At 41.2% G+C, this 25,288-nt stretch overlaps 2 protein-coding genes across 4 annotated transcripts in view; one reads left to right on the top strand and one right to left on the bottom strand.

The window, feature by feature from the left end:
* Positions 1 to 25,288, bottom strand: part of SLC5A6 (solute carrier family 5 member 6) — a 268,897-nt gene that overhangs the window by 14,662 nt on the left and 228,947 nt on the right. The window lies entirely within an intron of this gene.
* LOC117356731 (transcription factor 23-like) lies at positions 1,635 to 23,806 on the top strand. Its single transcript, XM_033936351.1, has 3 exons — positions 1,635 to 2,393; positions 3,481 to 3,759; positions 22,771 to 23,806. Exons 1-3 carry the CDS (start codon positions 2,217 to 2,219, stop codon positions 22,849 to 22,851), a joined length of 537 nt encoding a protein of 178 aa, XP_033792242.1. The 5' UTR covers positions 1,635 to 2,216; the 3' UTR covers positions 22,852 to 23,806.

Genomic DNA, 25,288 nt, shown 5'->3' with positions numbered 1-25,288 from the left:
GTGTCCTAGGCTGTTTTTTAGTTTGGACGACTTGCTACTTAGATGCAAACGGACTTAGATGTCCCTTTCGATTATGCCCCTCCACGTGTTCTTTCTTATATGCCTATGCCAGAAAAGTATAGAAAATACTATACTTTGCTTATGTGACTAAGACATCGATATTTTGACATTTACCTTTTTTGCAGAACATTCCAGATTGGTGCCAAGCTGAGTAAACTTAGAGACCCTTTTACTAAGGCGTGGCAATTCAGGAGGTAAGGCTTACCACAGCTGTGGGTATAGATGGGCACCTTCAAGTATGATGAGTACAGCTGGGAGATCATCAGAGACAGACTTCAAAATGGTGGCATTCCTAATATCTCCAAGATAAATCTTGAAAAAATACTCGCTTCTAAATCTTCTGTGCTCATCTTTCTATGAAACACTTCCCCAGTCTCCCTCAGAGCGGTCAGAGACATAGATGCAGGGACAGAGGGGAAGGTTAAAAAACAAAATCACCTAAAAATGTATGGGGTGAGCGTGGGAGTGGGCAGGAGCCACCCAAATGGGCAGATCTGGCTATGCCCCTGCTACTGTAGAAAGATATGATTAATTTTGCTGGATCTAAGAATTAGAAAAATATGACTAGAACTGTGGTATAAACAAAATAAATAAAAAATAGGTTTTCTCTCTTTATTAGATCCTGGCTCATTCTCGCTCTCTAACACCAGCTCTAGCAGGACATGTCAGATCTGACATTGTAATCACAAAATAGAAAATAAAATTATTTTTTCTACCTTACACTGCCATATCCAACATTTGTTTCTTGCAGACTGTCTACCATCTCTCTCTCTTCCCTGCCTTGTGCCCTGCATCAAACCTCTCTATTCATGCAGCATTTTTCTTTTCCTCTACCTCCATTATTATGTGCAACATTTATTTCTCTCTCCCCATGCACCATCTCTCCCTGCCCTCTACCCTATGTCCAACATTTCTTCCTCTTTCTTCTCCATGCATGTCTCCATCCCCTCCACCATATGCAGGATTTCTCCCTCCCACCCCTTTCTACCTTTTTGTTTCATCTCTCCCTTCCTCTACCTAACAATTCTTCCGCTCTCCTCTCTCTCCCCCATGTGCAGCATCTTTCTTCCCCTCTCACCCATCCCCCTGTGCAGCAGCTTTCCCTCCCTCCCATCCCCATGTGCAGCAGCACCGACCCTCCCACCATGAGACCTGACATACCTCTGGGCCTCCCAAAGCAGCAGCAGGAGTGATGTTGGCTGGCTGTGAACAGGCTGATTATGGCCTGCCCTGTCAGGGCTTCCCTCTGCTGCATCATCAGTTTTATCACTGATGATGCAGCAGAGGGAAGGCCTAGTGAGGCAGGCCACATGCAACTTGTTCAGAGCGCTGCCTCTTCTGACAGGCCACCACTGCAGCTGCTGCTGCTTTAGGAGGTTGGGGGGAAGGGGAGGGGGTTGTGGTTGGCTACTGAATCAGTGAGGCCAGTTTGTTTTTCAGACAACGAATCAATTTGACTCGATTCACCGAAGTGAACTGGTGAATCAGGCAGCACTATACTGCAACCACTAGGCAATTAATCTACTCTGAATTTTTTGCCATTTTAGCCACTTTTCTTGAAATCCAAACTGGGTGTGCATAGCTAATTAACAAAGCTTGTGACTACTATACAGCAAGCATTGCATGAAACTCATGGAGGTGAATTACTTATATCATACTAATGGGCTCTTGGTGAACATCCCTCATGGAAGGAACTCTTTTGCCCATGACAAGGACAACACAACTTTGCTCAAGACAAGAATCTCTCAGTCCCAGATACGGAAAGAATAGAAGTAAAATTAACTATCCTTGCCACCTTTCAGTTTTACAGGACAGTACTAAGGAAGGGGCGGATTTGGAGCGTGGGATTATTTCTTAGATAACACTACAAGCAAAACCAGCCTTAAAGTTCCTTCATTACATGTCTGAGGCAGATAAGGAACTATCTTAGAGTGCTCTCCCTTTTTCTCTCTTGTTATTCACACAGCTTGGGGGACGCAACGCCTCAGAGGTTTGGCTATAAATTATTCCTTAGGAATCCTCTTCTCTCTCCAATTTTGCCTTTTTCTGCTAATGAGAACAAAGAAATGATTCCCTCATGGACATAGTTTTATTTAAACTGTGCTCAAAGGAAAATAAAGTGCCATTTCTGAAGAAGTTGTGAGTTGGACAGGACAATGGAAAATTTGTTTGCAGGCACAGGTGAAAGCCAAGTAGACCTTCAGGCTTGTAAAATGTGCTCTTCCAAAGCATCTTATTCAAGAGAGAACAGAAAGAGAACCAACCAGGGAAAATCCCAGCACCCTTCAAGACAGAAGATTAAACTCCAGGATCAAATGGACAGTCAGCAAACAGTAAGCAGGCTTATTTCAATTCAACATGCAACAACCATATAGAACTGTACAGCTATGGCTGTGGGAGAATGGACTTTGAAGACTACCAGCAGAGCCTTTTTAATATTGTATGAGAAGGGGGAGGGCAGTCTGTGAAGGAAAGTCATAACTTTAAAGATCTCAGTTTCTCTCCACAGGAGATACCTAAATGGCAAAGTCTTAGAATGGCTTTAACTATAAGAAAGTTAACCATGCACTTAGGTATACATTTATGATTCAAGTGAATGTATGGTAAGCCCTCCTTTCCTCCTGCCATAAAAGAAGAAATTCTGCAAGGCATGTACTTGTGGAATACTGAAATAGGCATAGGATATGACTTCCTACAGTTTCAGGAAGGAAAAATGGTGTATGAAAGACTTGTATAAAATATGCTATGGGGCTGCTGTTGAATTTAAGAATGGCAAACGTTTCATAGGACGTTATGAAAGAATAGAGAAGCTAGGCAGACTGTGTGTGGGCATGATACACTGTTTATGATCTTAAATATTGCTCTCTGTGCATTAAGTAATTAGCCACTCAAAATTGCATGTTGGAAAAAAAAAATTCATAAGTTTTTGATTTGATTTATTCATTTACTACATTACCTTTCACAAAAGTATGAAAAGTGGTTTACAATGAAATAATATAAATTTAATAAAAGATAGGCTGAAATCTGGTCATAACTATTTCTCTTCTGGTCTTACAGTTCTAGATCAGATCATCACACTGCACTGCAACCTCTTGGGCACTGATCCCAGCCTAGGTTTACACTATAATATTAAGAAAGCTCCTCTAGTTCAAAAATGTGAGGGGGAATCCCATCCTAGAATGCTGAAAGCTGGGGGTGAGGCTGGAGCTTCTCTTTTGGTGCCAGAGCATGAGCTGTTGGGGGGAGTTCACAGCAACCACAAATTCAGAAAGCAGCAGCTAGATCCTAGGTACAGACCAGTGTCAGGAGGAGAAAATTCATTGTATGGTATGCTGCTGATGTTTTGCAGTTCTGCCAGATGTTTTACACAAAGCACTTTGATGAACGTTGGTAAGTTTGCTGTTTTATTTTGGTTATTAGGCTGAAGTGCACAGGGGAAACCTGAAGCTGAGTCAAGCAAAGCAGTGCCCGGAAAATGCCGCCCGGGAAAGGAATCGCGTTCAAACTTTACGCCAAGCATTCCTGTCTCTGCAGGCTGCACTCCCTTCAGTTCCTCCAGACACCAAGCTCTCAAAGCTTGATGTACTGGTTCTGGCTACTAGCTATATCGCACACCTCACCCGAACCTTAGACCAGGACCAGCAGTCATCAGAAAGTCTACAGATACTCAGAGGACCTGGCTATCTGCATCCTATGAAGGTAAAAGAGGTTAGCGTCAATTGTAATAGGACCTGGCACATGAACCCGTCTAACAAGGATTCTCAATCCAGTCCTTGCAACACAATGGATAGACATGAGATAAATTTTCATGAACTACTTCCACTTCTGCAAATCTATCTCATGCATATTCATTGTGAGCATCTTGAAAAACTGATTGTGTCCTGGAGGACTGGGTTGAGAACTGTTGCCCTTAAGCAATACTGTATTTGCTTTGTGACACCCATACTATATCGCAAAATTAAAACATGTATGTGTCTAAATGTTACATACACTACGGAGTATTATCTAAATATTTAATAACACAACACAATAACATTATGCATATAGAAAATGTGTGCCTACTATTATGTGATCTGCATGTAAGCATTACAAGGGCATACTTTGGGAAGAACAGAGGTTGCATTTTAATGCGATGCATAGTTTACAAAATACTTGGATGCATGCATAGAGCTCACGTATAAATGTAACCTTTCCCCCACAGAAGCTGCCAATTTCGGCATCAGCATTTGTGTACTACTGAGGCAGCCCCTGAAACATAGAAACATAGAAATAGACGGCAGATAAGGGCCATGGCCCATCTAGTCTGCCCACCTCAATGACCCTCCCCTACCTTTTTCTGTGAATAGATCCCATGTGTCTATCCCATTTGGCCTTAAAATCAGGCACGCTGCTGGCCTCAATCACCTGAAGTGGAAGACTATTCCAGCGATCAACCACCCTTTCAGTGAAAAAGAATTTCCTGGTGTCCCCGTGACCTATGTTGCCTTTTTAAAATAGGCTCCCAGAGCAAGCCCCGAATGATGCACACATCCTTACACACAAATTTACGCCTGCTCCAAAAAAGGTGTAAATGTGTGTGTAGATTCACATATTTTATAAAATATGAGTGCACATCAAAACTCCATGTCTACTCCACTCAAACTACATCCCCAGTAACACCTATGCGCAAACTGAAAAGAATTTTACATGTGTAAAAGCAGTCTATTTTAAAAGAGCCCTTTCTTGTGTGTAAAATGTGCTTTGCACATGGGAAAATGCCTTATAAAATACTCCCCTCCCCCCCCCCTCCCTTAGGACCAGCTATTCAAACAGAGCAGATGCATCATGTCTAATAATGGATTTACACTTAAGTTTCACAAGATACTGTATGTATAGAGAATTTTAAAAATATTATATTATCATGCAAGTTATATGCACGCTATTCATGCTGAGCAGCCAGGTAAAAGAGGGGGACAAACTGTGTCTGGCACTTGTTCAGTCAGAAGAGCAATCGCTAGCAGAGCTCCTCCCCCATCCCTCATGTCAAAACATTTTTAAAAGTTCTCTGCCGTTGCTACTTTCCCTGTCAGCTGAGCTGATCATGGCTGGGGAATCCCTGATCAGCTGAGCCGGCAGGGGAGGAGCCTTAGGTGCCTGAGCCAATCATGGCCTTAGGCCCCTCACAGTGCATACTAGAATGCACTGGGCAGGGGCATGGCAGCCATTTTCAAGAGTCAGACCTTCAGGCAGGTGGGAGTGGGCATCCCTCCTACAATCTCTCATGAAAAAGGTACGTGGGGGGGGGGGGATGGCAGGGGAGTGTGTGTGTGGCAGGAGGGAATGGGCCTTTCCTGCCAAACTTTTTTTAAAAAAGGTATGGTGGGTGTTGGCAGATCATTTTTTATATTTTATATATTTCGTTAATTAATTTATATTTTGATGGGAGTGACTGCCCACCGGTGGGGGGCATTCCTATTTTAGTGCATCACAAGGAAAGCTCATTTCTGCCAGCCTCATCCAGGTGCACTATGTGGTACCTGCAGCATTGATTTCAATGGATAGAATCATGGACTACAAATACTACACTGCTTTGGGATGTAATTTTAAAACCAGAACTGCCAAAAAAGTCTTCCTTCTAGAAAGGGTAACCTGATCACCTTAATGACATATGCTTGCATTCACTACTTGCATTGCGTGCAACTAGATCTCAAACATATTCATTGTGGAAATCCTGAGAACTAAGCAATATACTTCTTAGCAAGGTAACAAGAAGTGAGACTAAACAACAACAACAAAAAAAAACAACAACTGTCGGATGCCTTACTTTTGGGTCCTCCCTAGTCCTGCCAAAAAACACCCACATCCCCTTGCTATTTGGATGAACTATAGTGTGAAATGTCCAAATTCTTATTGTCCAGAATCAGAATTTGGATGTTTTTAACAGATGAATCGTTTTTTATGCATTTTAAACATCAATCTGCTTTGAAAACAAGCACCAGGCCCACCCAAAAACTTAAACTATCCTTCCCCTCACTAAAAGGTATCCTCTATGCGGGAAAATTGGGAAAATCTCTCTTCTTCAGAATCACAGGGCTTTGGAATAACCTTACTACCCCACTACAGAATCAGGTCTCCTTCTAACTATTCCGTAAGCACCTGAAAACTAGGCTTTTCACAAAAATATAATGCTCTCCTCACCCTATACTCAACCACCAAACCCAATGTGTTATACCTTCCTTTATTAAGCTCTTGTAAACCGTGCCGAGCTCTATAATCATGGAGAGGATGCGGTATATAAACTTAAGGTTTAGTTTAGTTTAGTTTAGATTTCCAGAAAGCTTTTGTACAAGTCCCCCATGAGAGACTCCTGCGAAAATTAAAAAGCCATGGGAAAGGATGTAATGTTCTGTTCTCGACTGGGAGCTAGTTAAAAGATAGAAAACAGATAGTATGGTTAAACAGCTAATTCTCTCAATAGAGAAAGGTGAATAGTTGGGATCAATGCTGCTCAGGGTGCAGGTCAAGGATGATTCATTGTGGCCATTTCATCAAAGCTGATTCAGTGCTGACTCATCCCATGAAACATGCTGTAATGAACATGCTATAAAAAACAAACCAATAATAATAATAACAGTTTATTTATATACCGCAAAACCGTGACGTTCTATGCGGTTTACACAATTTAAAATACATTTGATATACAATAAAAGCAGAAGGAAATTAGAGAGTAAGAACCAATGGCTAAAGCCCCTAAAATCTGATAATAACATAGTATAAATTTTTTACAAATTAACTACCTAAGTATTTCAGAAATAAATGTGTTTTTAGATGTTTTCTAAATTCCCCATAAATTTCAGTAAAAATGAGCAATTGATCTAGATCTTTGCCCCATGCTGCTGCTTGATATGAAAGAAGATGCTGATGATATTTTTAAAGTTTGCATCCTTTAACAGGCGGAAAAGCAAAAATCAAATGTGAAGTTCTTTTATATCTATTAGTTGTAAAAGAAAAAAGTTCATTTATATATTTAGGAGTCAGACCAAATAGAACCTTAAAACAAAAACAACTGTCACGCACGCCTCCATTGGCAACCAACGCAACACCCGATAAAAGGGTGTCACATGGTCATATTTTTTTAATCCAACGATCAACCTGACCGCTGTATTCTGCACTATCCATAATCGGTGCATATGTTTCTGAGAAATTGCTAAATAAGCAATGTTGCAATAGTCAAGTTGACTCAGTATAAGAGATTGCACCAGAATTCTAAATGATGAAACATCAAAATATACCTTAATGGTTCGGAGCTTCCAAAGAGCAAAGAAACCCTTTTTAACCAAAGAATTCACTTGGTCCTTCATTGTTAATCCCTGGTCCAATATTACACCCAAAATCTTAACAGTAGGTTGAACAGGATAATTCAATTTATTAATGCACAATGATATGTTGGTGTCAATCGGATGAGGTAAAGCGATGAAAAATTTTGTTTTTTCTGAGTTAAGCTTCAACCTGAATTCAATCATCCATTGCGCCATCAAATCCAATACTTCTGTTGCCTTGGGAATAATTTCAAAAACAGAGGTAATTTCAAAAACAGAGGAATAATTTCAAAAACAGTCGTCTGCATAACTAAGGGCTCCTTTTATCAAGGCGCACTACGGGGGTTAGCGCGTTGGACATTTCATCACGCGCTAACCTACGCAGCAAGCCTAAAAACTAATGCCTCATCAATGGAGGCGTTAGTGACTAGCGTGGCAGGTGGTTGAACGCACGGTATTCCGCGCGTTAACTGCCTACCGCACCTTGATAAAAGGAGCCCTAAATAACTTTATCCCCAACTGGGATAACTGCACTCCTAAAGATGACATATAAACATTAAAAAGCAGTGGGGATAACGGTGAGCCTTGCGGAACACCGGATGGATTACTCCAAGTGCCAGAGTAGTCAAGATTAAAATGAACTTGATATGTGCGTGATGTAAGGAAGCCCCGGAACCAATCTAACACCGCTCCTCTAATGCCAATAGCATCTAAACATTGTAACAGTATTTCATGGTCCACTAAATCAAATGCAGAACTCATATCAAATTGCATGATTAAGGCACTGAGACCCTTCCTGAACAAAAAACGTAAATTGTCCAGAATAGCCGCAATTACTGTTTTCGTACTAAACAAAGGTCTGAAACCTGACTAAGATTCATGCAAAAGAGAGAATTGATCGAGATATTCCATTAATTGAGAATGGGCCAATCCCTCCATTGTTTTACAGAAAAATGGAATAGATGCTACTGGTCTATAGTTAGTTATTAATTCTAAAGATTCTTTATGATTTTTTGGAAACGGATTTATTATAATATGACCATTATTAGTAAAAAAATTTCCATTCTTTAAATTATCATTTAAAAGAATTAGCAAGTTTAGTTTAAAATCTAATGGAGCTGCCTTCATAACTTCCGGTGGACAAGTGTCCAAAATACAGTAAGATCTAACATACTTGTTATATAGTTTGGTATAATTATTTCAATCTAAATCATGAAAGGAGCTCCAAATCATGTCCACTTGAACAGCATTTCCTTGCATATTAGATGTTTGATATTCATAATTATCTGTTGTCGGGCAAACATTTCTTAAATTTTTAATTTTTGAATCAAAATATCGAGCTAACTCATTTGCTGAAGGCATTTTCATGTTATGTACAGGGTGAGTGTGACATGTGGTATCAAATAAATTCATAACCAAATTAAACAGTTCTTTTGTGTTAATACCCTTTGAGCCCATATTTAATGAATCAATTTTGGATGAATAAAATGCTTTACGTTTTTCTTTTATCAATTGTTTATAAGCTTTTATATTCAATCTCTAATTATTCTGGTCTGATAGCTTTCCCATGTTTTGCCAAATTCTTTCCAATCGTCTTACTAATTGTTTCATTTTTAAAAGTTCATTATCAAACCAATTTCCCCCCCCACCCCAAAATTCTTCCCTCCCCCTCCCTGTCCATGATCTGTGCCATTTCCGCATTTTGGGGAGCGATGCTCCCTACACACCCAACCCATTCTGCCACTGAAGGGTTATGGATATCTCCAAGCTGAAACCCTGCACTTATCCTTCCCATTTTGTCACGGAAGGAAATGGGAGTTGTGAAGAGTGATGCTATGGAGTAGGAGGTGCCAGAAACAATGATCTTTAATTAAGGCTGAGAGAAATCCTTGTGACAGGCTGTTGGAGTTACAAGTGCACGGTGAGATGGATTCAAGGAAGGAAGGGAGGGTGATTAGTTGGGATTTGACACTGGAGAGGGGAGAGCTGCACAAATTCTCATGTTTTATTTAAGAGAGACCACCATAGTATTGGTTCTTCGCACCCAATCAATGAAGTGAGCCCTGCGGAGAAGGAGTTTGCTTGCCTGAGGCTTCCAGCTCATACTCTTGTGGGACAATTCAGCATGGCTGTTTCTGCACGGCTGCAATGAAACATCCTGTGATGAATCATCCCATTCCGCAGGGTGCTGCACCAGCACAAACAAAAGCAAACAGAATGTTAGGAATTATTAAGAAGGTATCCAAAGTGACCAGATAACCACTGCAGGGACAAAGTACAGACCCCTACACACTCCCCTAGTGATCACTGACACGCCCCCTCCCCCGCCATAAAATTTGTAATAAAAATGTCAAATATCTGCCTCCAGAACATCAGCACCTGGCAGCCTGGCATAAGAAAACCTAGTAGAGCTGCACAGAGGTGGCTTAAGTGGTCTGGGGGTTGGACTAGTGAACTATGGAGAGGAGGACCCAGGCCCATAAGCCACTCTAACCACTGAAACATGTGCACCCCCAAAAAACTCATAACCCTTATGTACTGCCATATAAGTGGCACCTGCAGCCATAAGGGCTATTGAGGTGGTAGACAGGTGGGTCTAAAAGGTTCTGGGGGGGCTCACCATAACCTATAAGGTTGTTGTGGTGAAATGTGTATGTGGCACCCTTTTTGTGAAGTTCACAGCAGTGCCCTGTAAGGTACCCCACTACTTTGGTGCAATGTTTGAGTGTCCAGTCCATCACTTTGCTGACCCCACCCACATCCAAAAGGTCTTTTTCTAGGCGTTTTTGACTTGGACAAATTTTTGGATGAAAATGGGGTATAAAGATAGATGACTTAGTGGTCTGGACGATCAGATGGCTAGACGTACAATTAGATGATTTTCAAAAAATATATATTTTGGACGTATTTTTCGAAAATTGACTTTTTCCATGTCTGACTTTGGGTGACTAGCGACTTAGGCCCAAAACGAACTTAAACGTATCTTTTGATTATGTCCCTCCACGTCTTCAATCTTTTGTGTAAACCAAGTCTTCTGAATTAGAAGATGACGCGGTATACAAATCTAAGGATTAGATTAGATTAGAAAATATATTTTCAGTCAACAAATAGTTAAGCTCTGGACCTCACTGCAAGAGGTGGTAAAAAGAAGTTAGCTCATCTGGATTATAAAAAAGGTTTGGACAAATTCCGAGAGCAAAAAGTCCATAAACTGCTATTAAGGCAGTCATGTGGAAAGATGCTACTCAGTTACTTGTGACCTAGATTGACCACTGTTGGAAGCAGAATACTGGGCTAGATTAACCTTTGGACTGACCCAGTATGGCTTTTCTTGTTTTTTCCATTTTAATTTTGGATTTATATTTTCTTATGTTTGAATCTTGGCACCTTTGACCACATCTCTCCTGTCCTAGCCTCTGTACATTGGCTTCCAGTCAAGAAAAGATATATTTTTAAGGCTTTAGTATTGGCATTTAGGCGCGGTAGCGGTTTAACGCGTGGAATACCGCGCGTTAAACCGCCTGCCGCGCTCGTACCTAATGCCTCCATTGACAAGGCGTTAGGATTTTAGGCTGCCGCAGGGGTTAGCGCGGGATGAAATGTCTGACGTGCTAACCCCGCTAGCGTGGCTTGCTAAAAGTTTTTCATGCAATAATTCCAGGATAATAATAATAATAATAACAGCTTATATATATGTAATGTAATGTAATGTAATTTATTTCTTATATACCGCTACATCCGTTAGGTTCTAAGCGGTTTGAAGAAAATATACATTAAGATTATAAATGAGAAGTAAGAAGGTACTTAAAAAATTCCCTTACTGTCCCGAAGGCTCACAATCTAACTAAAGTACCTGGAAATTAATAAAGAAGATAAAATAAAGATGGTTGAAAAAAGAAAAATTATATGTGAATTTATAGGATGGAAATTAAACTGACAGTGAAGAACTGTATGAAAAATACATATGGAATTCAGTTAGAGAGGGTAGGTTACAATCTATTTATGGTATTTGTTTAATTGGAAGGTGTTAAGGTGGGTAATTTGGGGGAAGGTTATCTGAAGGTAGGTGAGTCTTCTGGAGGTAAAAGAGGAGGGGTTAAGATATTTGGATTAATTTTTTGAAAAGCAGGGTTTTGATTTCTTTTCTGAATGTTTTGAAGTTGTCTGATATTGTCATAAGATTGGAGATGGAATGGTTGATTTTTGCTGCTTGTGTTGCCAGAAGGTTGTCAAACATTTTCTTGCGTTGTGTGCCTTTGAGTGGGGGGAAGGCGAAAGGGTTCGAGGTTCTTCTGTGTCTTGAGGTGGAGATTTGGTTTAAGCGGTTATTTAGATAGGAGGGGGAAGAGCCGTGTAATGCTTTGAATATCAGGCAGTAGAATCTGAATTGGATTCGTGCTTGTATGGGTAGCCAGTGAGAGTCTAAGAAGGCAGTTGTTATGTGATCATATTTTTTGAGTGAGTAGATCAATCTGAGGGCGGTGTTTTGTATGGTCTGGAGTTGTTTTATCATAGTGGCTGGACAAGGAAGATATAGGGAGTTGCAATAATCCAGCAGACCTAAGACTAGGGATTGGACGATTAGTCTAAATTGTGCTTGGTCAAAGAATTTTCTGATTTTGCGGAGATTTCTCATGGTTAAAAAAGCTTTCTGGGTTGTTTTGTTGATCTCGGGCTGCATTGTGCAACATCTGTCTATCGTAAGTCCTAGGAGTTTTAGTTCGGGTTGTATTGGGTATTTGGTATTTTTGATTTTCAGTTCAGTGATGGCAATACCGTGAAGTTCTATGCGGTTTACAAAAGATTAAGCAAAGGTACAAATTGACTGACTTCAAGAGGGGAAGAAGAAAGAGAAGTAATTAGACAGGAAATTCATTGTTGAGGAGAAAAGTGATCAAAAGGACAATAGGTCGCTATTGAGAGGAAAGAGATAAGTGGATCAGTTGTCTAGATGTTTTAGGAACAGGTGTGTTTTTAGACGTTTCCTAAATTCCTCATAAGTAGAGGGCAAAAGTAATTGTTCTAGGTCTTTACCCCATGATGCTGCTTGGTGTGAGAGAAGGAATTCATGGTGTTTTTTCAGTTTGTATCTGAATATGTATCTGAAAAATTGCTAGTTTATAATCCTGTACCTTCTGTATGATCACTAAAGGCTCCTTTTACAAAGGTGCGCTAGCGTTTTTAGCGCACGCACCGGACTAATGTATGCTAGCCGAAAAATTACCGCCTGCTTAAAAGGAGGCGGTAGCGGCTAGCGCGCGGGGCATTTTAAGCGCAGGCCAAAACCACTAGCGCACCTTTGTAAAAGGAGCCCTAAGAGAGAAGCATCTCTGAATCCTCTCAGCAAATCCGTTTAATCTAGAAACGACTTATAAATAGGCTTATTCCTACTGTATGACGCTTTGAAATGAGCTTCCTTCTGTTATTTGGTCTCTAGATGAGTTGCTTTTATTTTGTAAGTCTGTACAACCTTATTTATTTTGAATTCTATATCTTTTGGATATTTGATGAGTGATTTTAGTTTTAATTTACAACAATTTGTTTTAAATTATTATTTTATGAAGATGTTTGTATTTTAGTTTATTTATATGTTATTGAGAATGTCATTTTGTAACTTATTCTGGACCTTTTGGAAGGATGGGCTTAAATATCCAATAAATAAATAAATAAATATTTCTCCCTTCTAATTTAAAAATAGAATAGTTTGTACATAACCATTGCTTTCCTAATTTTCTACTGTCCTTCTTCATTGATCTAAAATTGTCTGTTTTATAATTCCTTTGATCCTGGTTGTATATCCCTTTGCAGTTGCTAATAAAGATAATTAAAAAAAAAGAAATGTACCAATGAAAATATTTTACATGATTCTTAAGCCAACTCATAAGATCAATTTTATCTATAACATTTAGGGCTCCTTTTATGAAGCTGCATTAGTGACTTTTAATCACACGCTAACCCCTGCGCTAGCCGAAAATCTACCGCCTGCTCAATAGGAGGCGGTAGCTGCTGGCGCAGCTGGCGGTTTAGCGTGCGTTAAACTGCTAACGTGCCTTCGTAAAAGGAGCCCTTAATAGTTGAGCTTCCTAATATTGTATCATAGAATTACTATCTCAACAAGAAATCCTCTCCATGTTGTGGAGTACTTGTACAAGCCTATGCAGTATATTGGCCACTTGTAACTTGATATGGGATCCCCTGCAATTTATTACACTTTTACTTATTTCTGAACATGACAGATAACTTTTCTTTTTTCATAGAAAGGTACTTAAAAATGATTTTATTTTTTGTGGTCAGAAATTACAAGGGGCTGCTGAAAAGTTCTCAGCCCAGCTAAGAAGAGAATGATGTGGAGCCATGAAATTTACAAGTTATTCCACACTTTTCTTGACACTTTTCGTCTCAAGAAAAGTGTGGCATAACTTGTAAGTTTCATGGCTTCACATCATTCTCGTCTTAGCTGGGCTGAGAACTTTTCAGCAGCTCCTTGTACAGATTTTCTCAGATGTGGCCAGTACTACCTAAGCGCATCATAAGGCATTCCTGCAAATGAAATCTAGGACACCAGCTATTGGGGCTTCTATCTAAAATTTGCATGCAGTGGCCCATCTTAGGAATACATTTTTCTTTCATTCTAGATCAGTTGCCTTTTTTAAACAGGTGTGATGGGTATGATGTGATATCACTGCTAGCAATTTGGGAGTTTGTTGGTGGTTTATTTATTCTCAATAACCTTCAAGTTTTCTGTGAAACACACTAAATAATCATCCAATAAGGCTAAAACACAAGAGAAAATATCCAGCTGGATCTACAGGAGTAATGCTTGAGGATCTCAAGCGCTCACAGCTAAAGGCCCGTTGTATATCACAAGCCAATAACCAAAAAGTGAGCTATCATTGGTCCTGTATATTCTCCTATTTTCTCATATTCTCCTATTTCAAAACTTATTTGCTTATTTGCAGATTTGCAGATATTATGATGTACTAATTTTTCATCTATCGTAAAGTACTTTCTTATTCAGGCATTATGAATTATGAAGTACTTAGCTTCATGACATGACGACGGAAGATCTCCGTTTCGCTCACAATAAGGAGCTTCGTCAGGAACGGCACTACAAATAAAACAAAATAAAGCTTAAATGTAGATTTTATATATATATATATATTTTTTTTAGCATGAGAACTTACATTCCTACTCGCTTTACTGAATACATAATGACGGAGCTAACGGAAACACACATTTAATTTTTAGTAATTCTTAAAAAGCTTCTAAAAAGAGGCCATCAAGTGCATTGTTTTTTATTATTTATATATTTATAATTATATTTATAATTTCAACTGTATTTGAAAATGTCAGGTGGTACTTTTTATTTTTTATCATTTATTGATTTTTCATTTCTATTTCTCAACTTCTTACACCTCTCAACAATACCAGGCGGTTCTTAATTTTTCAACTACTTACTACTCCCAATAATATCGGGAAATTCTTATACTACAACTTGATTTTAAAGACTCCCAGAATTAAAATTAGAATACTCTTCCAACATACCTGTGTGTGCCAGTAGTATATAGGGTTTAGAATTAAACCATAAAGAAACAGTCTAGTGTCATGGCCCGATAAGACAGCCCCTTTAGCCGTCCAAAAACCGGGTTTTTGGAGTCCGGCATTAAATTTCCGGATGTGATGTCAGACGCCGTCGAACTAGTACTTAATCCCGCTGGTTTGGGCTAAGGTTGATAGACGACAACGACGGCTAAAGGGGCTGTCTTATCGGGCCGTGACACTAGACTGTTTCTTTATGGTTTAATTCTAAACCCTATATACTACTGGCACACACAGGTATGTTGGAAGAGTATTCTAATTTTAATTCTGGGAGTCTTTAAAATCAAGTTGTAGTATAAGAATTTCCCGATATTATTGGGAGTAGTAAGTAGTTGAAAAATTAAGAACCGCCTGGTATTGTTGAGAGGTGTAAGAAGTTGAGAAATAGAAATGAAAAATCAATAAATGATAAAAAATAAAAAGTACCACCTGACATTTTCAAATACAGTTGAAATTATAAATATAATTATAAATATATAAATAATAAAAAACAATGCACTTGATGGCCTCTTTTTAGAAGCTTTTTAAGAATTACTAAAAATTAAATGTGTGTTTCCGTTAGCTCCGTCATTATGTATTCAGTAAAGCGAGTAGGAATGTAAGTTCTCATGCTAAAAAATATATATATATATATATATAAAATCTACATTTAAGCTTTATTTTGTTTTATTTGTAGTGCCGTTCCTGACGAAGCTCCTTATTGTGAGCGAAACGGAGATCTTCCGTCGTCATGTCATGAAGCTAAGTACTTCATAATTCATAATGCCTGAATAAGAAAGTACTTTACGATAGATGAAAACTTAGTACATCATAATATCTGCAAATCTGCAAATAAGTTTTGAAATAGGAGAATATGAGAAAATAGGAGAATATACAGGACCAATGATAGCTCACTTTTTGGTTATTGGCTTGTGATATACAACGGGCCTTTAGCTGTGAGCGCTTGAGATCCTCAAGTATTACTCCTGTAGATCCAGCTGGATATTTTCTCTTGTGTTTTAGCCTTATTGGATGATTATTTGGTGGTTTAATTATTTACATTTTTTGCTTGTGTATCATTAATAATATTGAAGTCTGAATTGTGAAGACTACTCTTCCTTTCTTTACACTATATTAAAATATAGAAATGACTGACTGACTTTTAAAAGGAAAGTTGTAATTCTCTCCCCCCCCCCCCTCTTTTCCTGCTTCATAGAAGCTGTCTGAAATCTGAGAAGTTAGGAGTCTAAGACCTAGTGAAGGGTGAACCCAAGCCTTGGTAAAAGAAATAAATGAATTTAGGAGCAGACCTGTGTATTTCTATGTTTTTCCAGCCAGTCTCATGACAGGATCAAATGGCTGCTGTGAGGTTTCATATGCTAGGTTCTGCCAAAAGCCTGTTAAGAACAGGGAAACTGGATGTGTGTTTTCTTCACCTGTAGGAAGACTATATGAGGGACCAATGAAAAGTTCTCAGCCCAGCCAACAAAGTTGGGGCAGTCTCCATTGAAGGCTATACACTTAGGGGCTCATAATCGAAAGAGAAAAATGTCCAAAATCTGGCCTAAGTTGGCACTTGAACGAACACTGTCAAAATACGTCCAAGTGCCGATAATGAAAACGGGTTTTGGATGTATTTCTAAATGACCCAGGCCTTCATAGTGCTGCTGAATGACCAAAGCTAAACGGTGCGTTTCAGGAGGAGTGTTGAGGGTGGGAGTTGGGAGGGTCATGGGCTGGCTTAGACTTAGTCGTACAGCATGTATAACCGAAAGTTATATAGCCCAGCATAGACGAAACTTGGACGTTGTGACTTAGACCATTTAAAACATGGTCTAAGTCACAAAAAACCACCTAAAGTCACCAGATAGGCACTACAAACACATAATACAAACCCCCACACACTACCCCAGTGATCACCAACCCCCCCAACCCCATAAAAATCATAATCACACTTTTAAAATTCAGCCTCCTGCCTGTCATCACCTGTCAGCCTGGCATAGGAAAGCCTAGTCGTCCAGCACAGAGGCAGCTTAAGCTGTCTTGGGGGTGGGTTAGGGACCCATGGAGAGGAGGACCCATGCCCATAAGCCTCTGTAATCACTGCATTGATACTTAAACATATGCACTAGAGAATGACACGGTGGCGGTTTACCCGCGGCCACTGCATTTTAGCCGCGGGTCACCCGCCGAAAATGGGGAAGAAAACTAGCAGTCGCTACGGCGACGGGGACAAGGCCATTCACCGCCCGCGGGGCGGTGAATGGTCTTGTCCCCGCAGTGAGGCATGAAGGATCGCGCGGTCCCCGCAGCTCACACCCGCCTGCCCAATCGATTCTAGTGTTTAGCCAGCTCTCTCCCTTCTCCTCACCTTAGTTTGTAGATTTTCTTTTTCGGCGACCCGCACGCTATCAGAGAGCCGCGCACGCGCAGCTGCTCAGTTTCGATCTTCTGCTCTGACGCAACCGGAAACAGGAAGTTGCAGCAGAGCAGAAGATTGAACAATGAGCAGCCGCGCGTGCGCGGCTCTTTGGGAAAGCGTGCAGGTCGCCGAAAAAGAAAACCTATAAACTAAGGTGAGGAGAAGGGAGAGAGCTGGCTAAACACTAGGATCGATTGGGCAGGCAGGTAATGGCTGCGGGGACCGTGCGATCGCTAGTGTTCCCGGCTCAAATTGGAAGGAGGGAGTGAAAGGGAAAAGGATTCTGGGCCAAGGGGATGAAGATGGAAAGAAAAACCCACAGCAGGAAAGAAAGGGAAGGACAGGCAGGTGAGCCAGATGCTAGAAGCAGAGGGGGGTGGGGGGAGGAAGAAAGAGGGAAAAAAGCTAGATGGGGTTGAAAAGAAGAGACACACTGGTATGGAAGAGGAAGATAGGGGAAATCTGGACACAGGAAGGTAACAGAAAGAGGTGAAATTATGTGCATGAGGCATAGGGACAGAGACATAAAGGGGACATGCCATGGGGATGGTATATGGACACAGGGGGGGGGGGGCAATGGCAGATACATAGGGGAGATATTAGAAATGGGGAAAATAGGAGCACAGAAGCGAGATGGTTTGTGGGGATGGGACAGGGACCGAGCTCGCAGGCTCCAGTGGCTTGCACAAATTACATTGTAACGTGCCATGAAAATAAGAGGGAGGAAGGTAGATAGATAGGCCACGCGAGAGGAGCTGAAGGGTGGTAGAAAGGAACAGATGGTAAAGGAGGGAGGGAAGGGTGGTGGTGGAAAGGAATAGAACAGACATTGAAGGAGGGTGGAGAGGAACAGACCCCCAAGGGAAATGTGGAAGACAGAGTGGGAAGAAGACAGATGCCAGACTATGCGGGAGCGGAGGGAAGAAGATGGGTGCTAGACCAATTGGGGGGTGTGTTAAGGGAGAGGCACAGTAACAGCAAATGGAAGACGCAGAGAGAAGACACACAGTGGATGGAAGGAATTGAATGAGAAGATGTGGAAAGCAGAAACCAGACAACAAAGGTAGAAAAAAAATTCTATTTATTTTTTGCTTTAGTTGTGTTGATAAAAATTTATAAACAAAGCCCTGCCAGCTGAACATCTCTTTCTCTAGTTCAGCAGCAGGAACTTTGATTTATAAGAAAGGAATAAGCTAAATATTACAGTACTAAGGCTTATATGGATGCAGCGGGGACGGTGACGGGGCGGTGAATGGGATGGCAGTGGCGGTGACGGGGCGGTGAAAGGGATGGCGGTGACGGTGACGGAGCGGTGAAGGGAACGGCGGTGACGGGGCGGTGCAGAGGATGGTGGGCCGGTGACGGGGACAGATTTTTTCCCCGTGTCATTCTCTAATATGCACTCCCTTATACACCCCCAAAACCCTTTTGTACTGCCATTTAAGTGGCTCCTGCAGCTATAAGGGCTATTGGGGTGGTAGATAAGTGGGTCTAGGGGATTCTTGAGGTGGTTGGGGGGCTCACCATGACCTATAAGGAAGCTGTAGTGAGATGATGACATGGCATCCTTTTTGTGAAGTTCACAGCAGTGCCCTGTAAGGTACTCCACTATTTAGGTGCCATGTCTGGGTGTTCAGTCCATCACTTTGCAGATCCCTCCCACGTCCAACAAGGCTTGTTCTAGGCGTTTTTGACTTGGATGAAAATTTGGTATAAAGATGGATGATTTAGCAACTTGGACGATCAGATCGGCAGGATGTATAGTTAGACGATTTTCGAAAGAAAAAAAATTTTGGACATATTTTTCGAAAATGTGTCCTAGGCTGTTTTTTTACTTTGGACAACTTGTGAGTTAGAAGAAAACAGACTTAGACGTCCCTTTCAATTATGCCCCTCTAAGTCCAGTGATTTTCCACTTTTTCCATTCCATATTTTTCCAATGGAGCAAAAAAAAGTGGAAAATCATTGGACTAAGTGTATAGCCTTCAATGGAGACTGCCCCAACTTTGCTGGTTGGGTGAGAACTTTCCAAAAGACCCTCGCACAGAGCCTATGACTAGTCAAGAGAACTGGGGAAGAAGACTGGCTGATAAGGTATTTTACTGAAGTCCTATGTCAGATAAAAATAATTGCTTATGGACTTATGATTAGTGGAGATTTCTGGGATGAGGGCATCTAGAAATAGTTGTGTTACTGGGAAAACATTTTTGGGAGATAACCCAAAACATTCCTCTAGCTTCAGGGAACTCACAAGCTCTTAGACTATATGAAGTGTCATTTTAGATCCCAGAAAATGATTGAAGAGGAGCTGAGAGGTCCTACTAATGGATTTTAGGAAGACTAAGAGAAAATAATATAATTTTTGCATTTGTTGAGCATTTCTTGTATATCTATCCCAACAAATTCACCTGGTAAATTGTACTGCCAGTTACATTTTTGGAGTGGAGAAGTGGCTGAAGAAAATATTGAGAGATACTGCAAAACCCGCAAGCAGGGAGGATACGGAGCTGCATGAGGCCCCAGCTCCCTTGAAAGACTGGCTGCATTTTTTTTTGTTGATTTCACAATTTCCTTCTTTACTTAAAACTTACTGTAAAGCAAGCAGCTACCACAGTTACTCAATATTGGGCAGTGACCCAAAATTGTGGGAATGAACAGGAATGATGAAGGGCATAGATAAACAAGCCTTGCTTTGTGTTGCACATACGTCTCACAGAGCACCCCATCCCATCCCCCATCCTGAGCTTCCTCCTATGAGTCTTTCCAGTCTCTGATTGGGCTTTCAAGTGCTTCCCTAGCTTTTCAATTTGCCATGAGTCATATGAGGATGTTTTCCCAGGAAACATATTGTAGAACGTTGATGTGCTTTGGGCTTAAAAAGGGCTGGGAAACACTGCTCTAGGCCATTCCTTAGGCTTTGCTATATATCCCCTTCATGTTTTGTACATCATCCAGTGTATTTACCCCGTTGCAGATTTTGGTATCACCTAGAAAAAGGCAACCCTTTCCAGTAACCCTTCCACAAGGCCATTTATTGAAAACAACTAGACCACAGATGAATCACTGCGGCACCGCATTAGTAATACCCTTTCCTTGGAATGAACTCCATTTACTATTACCTTTCATCTCATTCAACAAGTTTCTGATCCAATGAGTTTTACACTCGTACTCCCAAGAACACTCAGTTTATTTATTTTGCACTCAAGGTGTTACATTCAGGTACAGCAAATATTCCCCTGTCCCCAGAGGGTTTTCATATATTCAAAGAAATTGATTTTTTTTGTTTTACAGGACATACCTCTGGTAAACTCATGTTGCCTTGGATCTTGTAATCCACTGGATTCCAAAAAATGCACCATCCTCTGTTTCAGAATGAATTCTATTAATTTTCTCACAAAAGAAGTCAAAATAATTACCTGTAGTTCAAAGCCTCCTTACAGGGGGATGCTGAAAAGTTCTCAGCCCAACCAAGAAGAGAATGATGTGGAGCCATGAAACTTACAAGTTATTCCACACCTTTCTTGACACTTTTTGTTTCAATGATATGAAATGAAATGTATCAAAAAGTGTGGATTAATTTGTAAGTTTCACGGCTCCACATCATTCTCTTCTTGGCTGGGCTGACAACCTTTCAGGGGCCCCTCGTACTTTCATGTTTGTGAAGAGGAACCACATCGTTCCAGCTCCAGCTCCCTGGAACAAATTGTAAAGAAGCATGAAAAGGTCAGAGAGCAAAGCTCCAGAACTTCCCTATGTTCCTTAAATACCTTTAAATGTAACCCAAAGTGGCTTAGCTAGATCCTCATAAACAGTCTTCTGAAAACTGTTTGAGGTTTTTGCCTCACTTCCATTCTTTTTTGCGCCTTTTCTGTGTAGTACTACGAGGAGACGCTGAAAAGTTCTCAACCCAGTCAAGAAGAGAATGATATGGAGCTATAAAACTTTTCAAGTTATTCCACACTTTTCTTGACACTTTTAGTTTTAATGACACGAAACAAAAAGTGTCAAGAAAAATGTGGAATAATTTGTAAGTTTTACAGCTCCACATCATTCTCTTTTTGGATGGGCTAATTTTTCAGCGGCCCCCTCGTATTCTAGGCTGCTAAACATATAAATGTCATATCCATGAATTTTCACTGGCTAAAGGAGGATTGTGCTAGAACACAGCAAAAATTCTGATATTTCACCTCAACACCATTGGGATACTTCCAGGCGGAGCATGGGCATTCAGTGACGTAGTAAGGGTGAGCGGCACCCGGGGTGGTGGTGCCCCTCCCCCACTCCCCTTGCCACACGCACCCCTTTCCTTTCTCTGGCGTGAGTAGCATGCCCACGTCAGTGTCGGCTTGCCCTTTGACAGCACTTCCTAGGCGTGGGTCCCGGAAGTGATGTTAGAAGGAGCGCTGATGCCCACACAGGCAGCAACCTTTTGCCAGGAAAGTAAAAAAGGTACAGGGGAAGGCAAGGGGGGGGTGGCACGCGGAGTGGAGAGGAGGAGGGGTGTTGCGCTTTTAGGAAGATGGTGCCCAGGGTGAACTGCCCCCCTCGTCCCCCCCTACTATGCCACTGTGAACATTCCACCTAATTATATGGCTAGCCAGTGATAATCAGTTTAACTTGGCACAGGAAAAGGCCTACATTAAGCTACATAGTGGCTGAATATCCTTGACTAGCCATAATATAATAGTGACAGTTACTGCTGCATATAAATCAGTGCTGCCACTTCTATGGAAAGCAATACTGAATATACATGAAATATTTAAATGTCACACCTGGTGTTAACATGAAAACCAATAACAATGGCTGTAGGGTTTAAATCAAGGGTGTCCAACCTTTTGGCTTCCCTGGGCCGCATTGGCCGAAAAAAATGTTTCTGGGGCCACACAAACATGCAAATGCTGCAGCAAGACAGAGGAGGGAGCCGGCAAGACAGTAAACACCTGGGGGCAGCAGAGGAAAACACTGCATCGCCCTCGACCGGGGCCGCACAAAATATTTCACTGGGCCGCATGCGGCCCTTGGGCCGCAGGTTGGACACCCCTGGTTTAAATATTGATGTGTTAGTTTTTATAGTTATGTATTTGCTGGAAAAGTCAACTTTTCACATGACAACAGCTTTATTACTCATTAAAACGTGGTGTATTTGATTAAAGCAATGTGATATTACACTACAGTATTAAGTTGATAACTATTTCTCCATGAATGATCACTCGTTTACATCATGTCTTGGTATTTTAGTTGCAATGCCAAAGCAATCTTGCTTCTTCTATGAAAACAGTTGTTACAATAAGGTCAGAAACCCTAGAATACTTTGAGATGTCATGAGGAGAGAAAGATGCTTATGTTCATAGGGCTTATCTGATTATCCTATCTGTGATCCTGCTAACTCTCAGCATATTGTCTCTATTACAGAAGTGGCCAATGCGATCACGTCTATATGCTGGAGCCCTGGGGAATAATTTACCTGGAGTTTCTACAGCTGGCAAGGAATAGACCAAATTAAAAGGCTACTAGAGACATCCTGAAAATGTTTCAGCCAATAACTAGAAAGCTACGGATTATTCTTTGTCCAGTATTTTCAATAGCTTTACTGTCACATCTTACAACATTTCAGCTTTCAGCATAAGAAATGAAGATTACGTTCAGGGACCATCACGTTTGTAAATTATTGCCTTTCTTTCTGTGGAATATTCACATTTAATATTAAGCTCTGCTAGGATCTTAATGCTTCCTGTTTCCAGCAGACTGTTCCATTATTGCATTATATATAAAAATTGTTTGTTGTTACAAGACTCAAGAAATGGCAGTCTGATGAGCCTTAATTTTTGGCATGGATTTATTAAGCACAGAATTGGTGTATTGCTTCAAAGAATTTTCAATATTTCTTTTCCAAGTGGATGCTGGTGAACAGAAGAAAAAGAATTGGGACTCCCTATTCTCACCTCCCACCTCGCCAATTGGGACTCCCCATTCTCACTTCCCACAGCCTCATGATTACTGCTATACATTTGCCACAGGTGACAAGTCTTTAGTTATGAATAGGAACTTCCAAGATGTTGTTGTTGTGTGTGGTGTTGTTTTTTTTGCTGAAATTTTGTCATTTGTTGATTTGTTAATAATTCCTTAGCTTCCCTAATAGTGTAGTCTGGATAAATATCTCCCTTTTCAAATCCTCTGTTGAAATGCAAAGCTTTACAATACCAGAGACTTAAGAAAGTTTTGTTTACAAATGCTTCATTTTAAAATCAGTTTCCAAAATGTATTAATCAATGCTTTAATAATTGAAAAAATTCCACAAAGGGTGGAGGTTTTAGTTAATACATTTTTGTCCTTATTTCCTAAACTGTTGACATATTAATCCACTATTTTACCTTACATATGTCTCTAAATGTTTTGGATATGAATATTAAAAAAATGAGGGGTACTATAATAAATAAACCTATATGTCCATGATTTATCCCAATGATTTTTTCCAAAATTTATCAGGGCAGCATTCCAGTTCTGATGCATTTTCAATTACCTCTCATATGAATGATCTTCAATTTCTTTTCTCCAGAATCTCTCAGACACACACTAGCTACGTCTCATCCAGAATTTACTCCCTCCCTGTATGAGGTTTGGTCTTGGCTCACCCTACAGCCATTCTATCAGAATCTCTGCATTGGCTGCTCAGGGAAAAGGATAACATTCATTCAGTACGGTAAAAGCACAGCAGCTGATATGGACCATAGAGAGCTGTAGTACTTGAGTAAGAAAAATCAGTAGAAATAAAATATAGAAACTAGTATAAAAGTTCCTCCCCTTATTTATTTATGTATTTTTTTATTTACTACTTATAGCTTATTTGGTTTACATTCAGGTACTCAAGCATTTTTCCCTATCTGTCCCAGTGGGCTCCACTCTCTCTAATGTCTGGGAAAATGGGGGATTGACATGCCCAGGGTCACTAGGAGCAATGTGGGATTATCATTACAATACCAGTGGTCCTTGTTTAGACCAGGGATTCTCAATTTTCATCCAGCATCTTTCCTTCCTTCCCCACCACCCCAGGGTCCACTATCTCTTCCTTTCTCTTCCCAACTACCCTCCTATCCAGTATCTCTATCTCCCCTCCACACCATCCCTTGTGTCCAACTTCTCTCCCTTTCTGTTCTTCCCTCCCTAAATCCCATTGTACATCATCTCTCTCCCTCTCCTCTATTTTCAGACCCATTATTTCTTACCCCCAAACTCTGGCATATGCACTTCACTTTGAACCCCCCCTTTCCTCCCTCCCTCCCTCTGTGTACTTCTACAACAGGGCCCCCTCCCCTGAAGGTCTGTCCCCCCCCAAAGGCCTGCACCTCCCCCTAAAGGCCTGCACCCCACCCCTAAAGGCCTGTCTGTCCCCCCCTGAAGGCATGTGCCACCATCTCTGAAGGCCTGCTTCCTCCTTGAAGGCTTTCCCCCCCTTAAAGGCCTGCATCCTCCCCAAAGGCCTGCCTGCCTGCCCCCCCTTGAAGGTCTGTCCCCCTTGAAACCTGCACCTCCCCCTGAAGGCCTGTCTTCCCCCTTTCAAGGCCTGTCCCCCCCTTAAAGGCCTGCCTGCCTGTTCTCCCTGAAGGCCTGCCTGCCTACCTGTCCCCCCCCCCCGAAGGACTGGTCAGACACCCCTCCCCCCCATGGAAGGCCTGCGTGTTCCCCCTGGCCTCCCCTGGTGTCCGGCTTCCCCCCCAGGCCTACCCGCACCGTGTTTCCTCTGCCGCGGTCCCGCCCCTCCTCTGACGTCAGAGACAGGATCGCGGAGGAAACAGCTCCAAAGCAGTGGAAAGATCGCTAGCATCGTGATCTTATCTGCAGGCTGTTCCTCACAGGTAAACGGTGAGGGGAGGCCAGGGGGGAAGCCGAACACCAGGGGGTGGAAACAGAGGCCAGGGGGGAGAACCGGATG

The sequence above is a fragment of the Geotrypetes seraphini genome, chromosome 3, assembly GCF_902459505.1.
Source record: "Geotrypetes seraphini chromosome 3, aGeoSer1.1, whole genome shotgun sequence".
Lineage (NCBI taxonomy): Eukaryota > Metazoa > Chordata > Amphibia > Gymnophiona > Dermophiidae > Geotrypetes > Geotrypetes seraphini.
The sequence above is the reverse complement of the archived record's forward strand: the minus strand, read 5'-3'. Positions and strand labels throughout refer to the sequence as shown.

Bases quoted from the DNA above. Each gene is read 5' to 3' on its own strand.
- LOC117356731 (XM_033936351.1), top strand. From the start codon at position 2,217: ATGGAAAATTTGTTTGCAGGCACAGGTGAAAGCCAAGTAGACCTTCAG. The intron at 2,394-3,480 runs GTAAGCAGGCTT...TTTGGTTATTAG, and splicing joins AAATGGACAGTCAGCAAACA to GCTGAAGTGCACAGGGGAAA. The intron at 3,760-22,770 runs GTAAAAGAGGTT...TCTCTATTACAG, and splicing joins GCTATCTGCATCCTATGAAG to AAGTGGCCAATGCGATCACG.